The sequence below is a fragment of the Haplochromis burtoni genome, unplaced genomic scaffold (assembly GCF_018398535.1).
Source record: "Haplochromis burtoni strain Fernald_Lab_line unplaced genomic scaffold, NCSU_Asbu1 Contig_372, whole genome shotgun sequence".
Lineage (NCBI taxonomy): Eukaryota > Metazoa > Chordata > Actinopteri > Cichliformes > Cichlidae > Haplochromis > Haplochromis burtoni.
The window spans coordinates 546,609-554,338 of NW_024582733.1; the positions used below are offsets into that span (position 1 = coordinate 546,609).

Below are 7,730 nucleotides of genomic sequence, written 5' to 3' on the forward strand. Positions count from 1 at the left end.
ATACATATGCGTACCGAACCGAAAGCACTGTATCGAACGGTTCAATATCGATACGAATATCGTTGCACCCCTAATAGATAGTTAATAAACAGTTACAGCCACAGAATAAAGTATTGTACAAATATGTGTGTGGATGGGTGAATGATGCCTGTAGCAAACTTTTCTCTCCAAGTGTCAGTCCATTTGCTACTTTCCAACCTAGAGCAGGCTTAGATGTAATTAAATTTGCTCTTGTCACCATAACGTTTTCCGAGCGTTCTGACTTAGGTGGAAGCTTTATGGTATTACTAAGATCTAAGGTGCTAAAAAGAAAAAGATTTGTGAGCATTTGAAAAGTTTAGTGTTACACTGTTAACTGCAAGTGCCCAGGTACTATTACAAAGTAAAGGTAATGTAATGATTCACAAATTACTTTCTACATCAGTAAATCACATGGGTGTTTAAATGCAAATTTAAAACATATGAGTAATATTTCATACTTTTATTTGACTAGTGATACGAACACTGGACCTGTTTAATCAATGTTACTGAACTATGAGCATTTTTTTGAATAAAAGAGGCTTTTCTTATTTTCTGCTAGGTGAACTGAAACCAATTACTTCTTCCACCTAAAAGCCAGATTAATCTTTATACACTCATCAAATGCATCACCGCAACTTCTCTGCCTTCAACACGTCAGTGAAGAATGTCTGAGCACTCAAAGCGCTTTATACAACTAATTCATTCATCCAATCACACATTCTTCTAAGCTCTTAAGTGCTCTATCTAACATTCATACACCATTCACACTCTGATGGATGCATGGGAGAGCAACATGGGGTTGGTATCTTGCCCAAGGATACTTGACATGCAGACTGGAGCAGACTGGGATCGAACCACTGACCGTGGCTGACCTGCTCTACCACCTGAACTACAGCCACCCCACACATACAGTTTGTATGCCCTCTATCTCATTTCTTGCCTTCAGCAAACAAACGTTGGAGTAAAAGGTTTCATTGAAACAACGTTTTGCACCACCCAGCTTCTTTAATTCAATTGGGTTTTATTTTATTCATATAGTGCCAAATCACAACAACAATTGCCTCAAGGCGCTTCAGAGTCTCTTTCACATAATAGCTGGTTAGCTTTGACTGGGGCCATTTCACAGTTCTGTGGAATAGAAAACTGAAGTAAGTCACTCACCTGTAGTGATTGAATTCATTGCCGGGCATGTCTTGTGTCCTTAGCTTGGCCACCAGTATTTTTAGGATACACAGGAAGAACAACAAGTTCACCTGGAAAACAAAGCAGGCAGAGCTTCAGCTTCAGGCACTGCTCCCTGGGATGAATGATGCTTTCACACAATTATTAGAAACTGCTGCCTTGCTACAGTGTAAACACTCTTTATTGGATCTCTGCTTTGTTGTTTTTGATGTGACTGTTTCTATGCTTATCGTATTTACAGCCATACAGAAATTATAATACTAAAGATCCACCACAACTTTCTGTGAATGGCTGTCAAGTGATTGCCGGAGATTGGTGGCTGCTGTTTGGGGGAATCAGTTGGAAAGAGTGTACTGCACCAACATTCTCCTTATACAAGGAAGAACCTGACTTGTCTGGCCATTCCATTTTCATGGAATTATACAGGGAGTGCAGAATTATTACGCAAATGAGTATTTTGTCCACATCATCCTCTTCATGCATGTTGTCTTACTCCAAGCTGTATAGGTTCGAAAGCCTACTACCAATTAAGCATATTAGGTGATGTGTATAATGAGAAGGGGTGTGGTCTAATGACATCAACACCCTATATCAGGTGTGCATAATTATTAGGCAACGTCCTTTCCTTTGGCAAAATGGGTCAAAAGAAGGACTTGACAGGCTCAGAAAAGTCAAAAATAGTGAGATATCATGCAGAGGGATGCAGCAGTCTCAAAATTGCAAAGCTTCTGAAGCGTGATCATCGAACAATCAAGCGTTTCATTCAAGATAGCCAACAGGGTCGCAAGAAGCGTGTGGAAAAACCAAGGCGCAAAATAACTGCCCATGAACTGAGAAAAGTCAAGCGTGCAGCTGCCAAGATGCCACTTGCCACCAGTTTGGCCATATTTCAGAGCTGCAACATCACTGGAGTGCCCAAAAGCACAAGTTGTGCAATACTCAGAGACATGGCCAAGGTAAGAAAGGCTGAAAGATGACCACCACTGAACAAGACACACAAGCTGAAACGTCAAGACTGGGCCAAGAAATATCTCAAGACTGATTTTTCTAAGGTTTTATGGACTGATGAAATGAGAGTGAGTCTTGATGGGCCAGATGGATGGGCCCGTGGCTGGATTGGTAAAGGGCAGAGAGCTCCAGTCCGACTCAGACGCCAGCAAGGTGGAGGTGGAGTACTGGTTTGGGCTGGTATCATCAAAGATGAGCTTGTGGGGCCTTTTCGGGTTGAGGATGGAGTCAAGCTCAACTCCCAGTCCTACTGCCAGTTTCTGGAAGACACCTTCTTCAAGCAGTGGTACAGGAAGAAGTCTGCATCCTTCAAGAAAAACATGATTTTCATGCAGGACAATGCTCCATCACACGCGTCCAAGTACTCCACAGCGTGGCTGGCAAGAAAGGGTATAAAAGAAGAAAAACTAATGACATGGCCTCCTTGTTCACCTGATCTGAACCCCATTGAGAACCTGTGGTCCATCATCAAATGTGAGATTTACAAGGAGGGAAAACAGTACACCTCTCTGAACAGTGTCTGGGAGGCTGTGGTTGCTGCTGCACGCAATGTTGATGGTGAACAGATCAAAACACTGACAGAATCCATGGATGGCAGGCTTTTGAGTGTCCTTGCAAAGAAAGGTGGCTATATTGGGCGCTGATTTGTTTTTGTTTTGTTTTTGAATGTCAGAAATGTATATTTGTGAATGTGGAGATGTTATATTGGTTTCACTGGTAAAAATAAATAATTGAAATGGGTATATATTTGTTTTTTGTTAAGTTGCCTAATAATTATGCACAGTAATAGTCACCTGCACACACAGATATCCCCCTAAAATAGCTAAAACTAAAAACAAACTAAAAACTACTTCCACAAACATTCAGCTTTGATATTAATGAGTTTTTTGGGTTCATTGAGAACATGGTTGTTGTTCAATAATAAAATTATTCCTCAAAAATACAACTTGCCTAATAATTCTGCACTCCCTGTAGTGAAACTTGAAAAAGTGTGATCCAAACCAGAAACCGTGAAATCTCGTCTTCAAAGTTCAAATTGCACCTGAAGTTTGTTACCAACACATTTCACAGATACAACTTGTACTGTGAAGGCGAGTGTTCTCCATTTCTGGTTTGTGTTGCACTCTTTGCACTTCCAATACTATTTGGTCAGTAGATTGTAGGTCCTTGCAAACTTCTGGTGTCCTTAACAACCTGCTAGTGTCCAGAGCAATCACAAGGAAGCTTTCGGAGCATGCAATCATTTTTTTACAGAAAGATCAACATAAGGAAGAACTGACTATAATGAAGAGTAGAACGGGAAGTCTGAGAATCCACCAGATCCATTCACTCCTTCTCATCTCCCAGCAACTTAAGAGAGGAAACATAAACAAACAAAATGTCAGTGACAGTAACTGGTCACAGTAATTGGTCAGGATTTCAAGCTACTGAATTTAATATATGGCCAAAAATATCTAGACACAAAATATTTACAGTTGATCCCACCAACCTATATGTGGTAGTTTAACATTCCCAAACCCAATCCAATCAATCCCTAACTGTGGAGAATAACATTAAGTATCCTGCTTTTAAAGGGATATATAATAATAATAATAATAATAATAATAATGATGGTGATGATGATAATAATAATAATAATAATAATAATAATAATAATAATGCAGACCATAAGTTAGTCATAGATATTTTCCATAATTTTACAAACACTGAAGGTTCTCAGCTTTTCTACTCGTCCCCTTTTTGTATAAAGCTTCTGATCTTCCAATTTAGTCTGTTGCTGATACAGATGCATCCTGTCTCAGACGTACGATGGAGTATGAGGGCCACATTAAGAAAAAAAAAACAAGATCATTTTGAGAATTAACTCAAAATTTGGAGATTAAAATCAAAAATCTCTTATGAGAAAAAAGCTGAAATACTATTTTGGGAGGAAAAAGACAAAAAAAATCTTCTCTGGGTTAGTAAAATTGTACTTTAGAATCAGTTATAGTAACAAGAAGGGAAATTATTCCTCTTTTAGCACTTATATATGTATTTACCCATAAATTGAGCACTCCAGTTTTCAACAATTGGTGAGGGTGTACTCAGAATAGCGCTATCCACCCACAGTAAACTTTGTAGTTTATTTCTAAATGAAATATTCCAAAATGTTATATTGGGCAGAAAATTAAAAGGATGAATTAATGATTTTACTTTATACACAAATTATGACGGTGCATTTTTCTAATAGGACAGTCTGTATCTGTGACATTGTTGCTCATAGATCTACCAGTTACATCATGCTTGCTTTAACATTGTTTTTCTTTCAAAACCTAAAGTTTTTCATTTTGCAAGCGGGCAGCTGACCCACAAATGTATGTATTACTGTAGGGTCTACCTTACAATATAAAGCGCCTTGAGGTGACTGTTGTTGTGATTTGGTGCTGTGCAAATAAAATTGAAGTGAAACTGAATTGAAAAGATTATTACCTGGTTATTAATTTGTTATTAAATTTTTAAAAAACCAGCTTTGTGTTCTGCAGCTCTGTTTCCTGCCTATTACACAGAAACTACCGAAGGTAACTGAGTGGTAACAATTACCACATTATTAGAGTCTTGTTTCCCCTTGCTCCTTACTATTACCTCTTTATTACTGACTTGTAATAGAAAGTGCTACCAAATATTTTTATTGACGTGGTGCTAATATTCCTTCATACAAGAGAGATGGGTCATGTAACAATCTTCATTCTGAATTTCATCACCATCTCACTCAAAGTTGCTAATGACAGCACTTAATATGGCCATAAATTCCTGTATTTTAAATAACAGTTTGATATTTGAAATGAAGAGAAATCCTAGGAATCAGAAGAAAGGGAGGTATTTATTCCCAGCATGTAATCATTTTATATTTATTCCTTTAATGTCCAAAAACATGTGATCATGTGTACTGTTTGTACTATACAGTTTAATATGTGTTGAGCTTACCCTTCATCTTCATGGAGGTACTTAGCAAAACTCCAGCCACTCATGATAATCACTGGAGAACCTGGAAGACGAGAGAAACGTTAGCGTTTACCTTCTGCTATTATCAATAAGAGGACTATATAGATCAGCAAAATACTGACATCCAAATAAACAGAGTGAAACAAAGAAAAATAATAATAAAGAATAGTAACAGTGACTGCTACTGAGCTGTCATACCCCAGCCAAGGATGATGTACCACGACAAGTGTTTCCTCTGAGAGAACAGCGAGGCGCTGACAAGTTTGTACAGGTAGTAGCCCTCAGCCAGCAGCCAGCTGTAGTTGGCCATGATGCAGTAGTTAGACAGCACAGTGGCAAATTTACAACTGACCTTCAGGGGGCAGCAGAGGGCAGAGAGAAGATAAGCAGGTGTCTGGCACAGTGCACACAGTGTAACTCAGCGTTATCATGGTCATCTTGAAGCATTCTCAATCATCCAGGTGAGTAAATCTCCAAAAGTTGTTTCTGTTCATCTGGATGTTTTCAGTGGGAGAAACATTTCGTCATCATCCAGGTGACGTCGTCAGTCTCAGCTGACTGCAGGTTTCAATCTTATAAACAGTCTGTTTATAAGATTGAAACCTGTGAAAACCTGTGAAAACCTGTGAAAACGCTACGTCCAGATGAACAGAATCAACTTTTGGAGGGTTATCATGGCCACATAAAACTAAACTAAAACTAGATTTTAAAAAGAAAAGATGACAGCTGAAACATCATTCACTGATACATTAGTGTTTCTACAGTATTTTAAACATTAACACATTTGGTAACAACTGATAAATATTGCCAAAAACTCGACTCTTGCCAAAAATGACCCACAAACGAGTTCTGTTGTATTATGAGTTCTGACCTGTGGTAGAAGATGAATATTGCCCATTTTAATCCACCACACACATTATGCTAGGTGGTACGTGGACCCAAAATATAATACAATATAATATTATATAAATATAATAACTCCCCAAATTACATTATCAGTTAGATCTCTCACAGGTGACGTGAATCAGTTGTATAAAGACATACATGCTCGTTTTAACTGGTGATTCTAAATTGGCATTATATAATCATATAGTGATTATATTATATACAGTGGGTTATAGAAGTACAGCTTGCTGACATTTTCACTGCAATACTTGGACTTGTGGTCTATTTATATGTTGCATCTGAATTCTTCCTCCAGCACTTATCTACTTGTGCTGGTGTAATCTAATGTTATAGCTGTTGCATCATCTCCTGAGGATTCGTCTCCTCCTTCTTACACTAATCATTGCTGTCAGAGGTTTTTCTTGTGATACAGATGGGCGAGTGTGCAACTGTTCTTCGGAAACATGCCAGAAATATGCGATGCTCAGCTCTAAACACTGTAGGTGAGGAAAAAGCTCAGCGAAAAACTGATCAGTGCAGCTAATCTTAGTGTGATTCATCTTAATATTTTCCTCCAAAAACCTTGGCTGTGACAGGGCCAGACAAAGAGCAATCCTGGAGGCTTGATTTATTGCACTGTGTACCCTGCCCGGGACAGGGTCACCAGGTCCCTACCCTGGAGCTTGGCCCGGCGTAGAGGCTCCAGAGTGAGGGTCTGGTGACTGAGCCTTAATCCGTATGGCCTGACCAGGCTCTGTGTCCATTCTCCTATGGGTCCACTACCACAGGAGTCTATAGGGGTTTGGTACTCTTTGGATTGGGTGGCAGTCAGAGGCAGGGGTCCTGGCACACTGATGCCCAGCTTCCAAAACTGGCCTGTGGCACACGGAACGTCACCTCTCTGGTGGGGAAGGAGCCTGAGCTGGTGTGTGAGGTCGGGAGATACCGACTATATATAGCTGGGCTCATCTCAGCGCATAATTCTGGCTGTGGAACAAGGTTTCTGGAGAGGGATTGGACTCTTTTCCACTGAAGATCCCCTAGGTGAAAGGTGGTGGGCTCCTCAGGATTCGCTGCATGCATATTGGGGTTTTCCCTGGTGGACAAGTGGGTAGCTTCCCTGCGCCTCAGAGTCAGGGAGTGGGTCCTCATGTTGTTTTTTCCTCTGTGCCAAATGATGGTTCACTGTACCCAGGCTTCTTAGAGTGGCTTTGTTGTGTGAAGGACTCTAATCCACGGACTCCCCTGTTCTGCTGGGGGTCTGCAGGGTCACCCACATGGGAAGTGATAGTGTGATCTGGGAGGAGTGTGACTGAGAGAAACGGCCTATCTGATCTGCGATGACTCACTTATGACTGGGGCTGAGGTCACTGACATTGAATGTCCTTCACTGACATTCTTGAAGGAGATTCAAAGCTCTTCTTTGCATGTTTCTGCCTTTTGCTCCATTCTCCCTAAACATGATCGCACTTCAACACTTGTGTTCGCTCGCTCTGTGGTAGAGTATCACTTCCTGTTCCTGCTCAAACACAGTGGTGTTTCTGAGTAGCTTATTTGCTTAGCAATTTAATTAACAACTTTTAAATACATTCTTTTTCATAGTATAATCTTCACGTGCTTCATCCGAAGCACACTTTCTGTGTACTCACTAC

The 7,730-nt window shown here is 40.1% G+C and overlaps 1 protein-coding gene across 1 annotated transcript in view; it reads right to left on the bottom strand.

Annotated features, from left to right (window-relative positions):
- LOC102290069 (secretin receptor) overlaps positions 1-7,730 on the bottom strand; it is a 60,098-nt gene that overhangs the window by 21,024 nt on the left and 31,344 nt on the right. Inside the window, exons 7-10 of the mRNA XM_042228975.1 lie at positions 5,392-5,545; positions 5,176-5,236; positions 3,492-3,561; positions 1,183-1,274 (exon numbers count right to left, since the gene is read on the bottom strand). Of these exons, the coding sequence (XP_042084909.1) occupies positions 1,183-1,274; positions 3,492-3,561; positions 5,176-5,236; positions 5,392-5,545 (377 nt within the window). The remainder of the gene's footprint in view (positions 1-1,182; positions 1,275-3,491; positions 3,562-5,175; positions 5,237-5,391; positions 5,546-7,730) is intronic.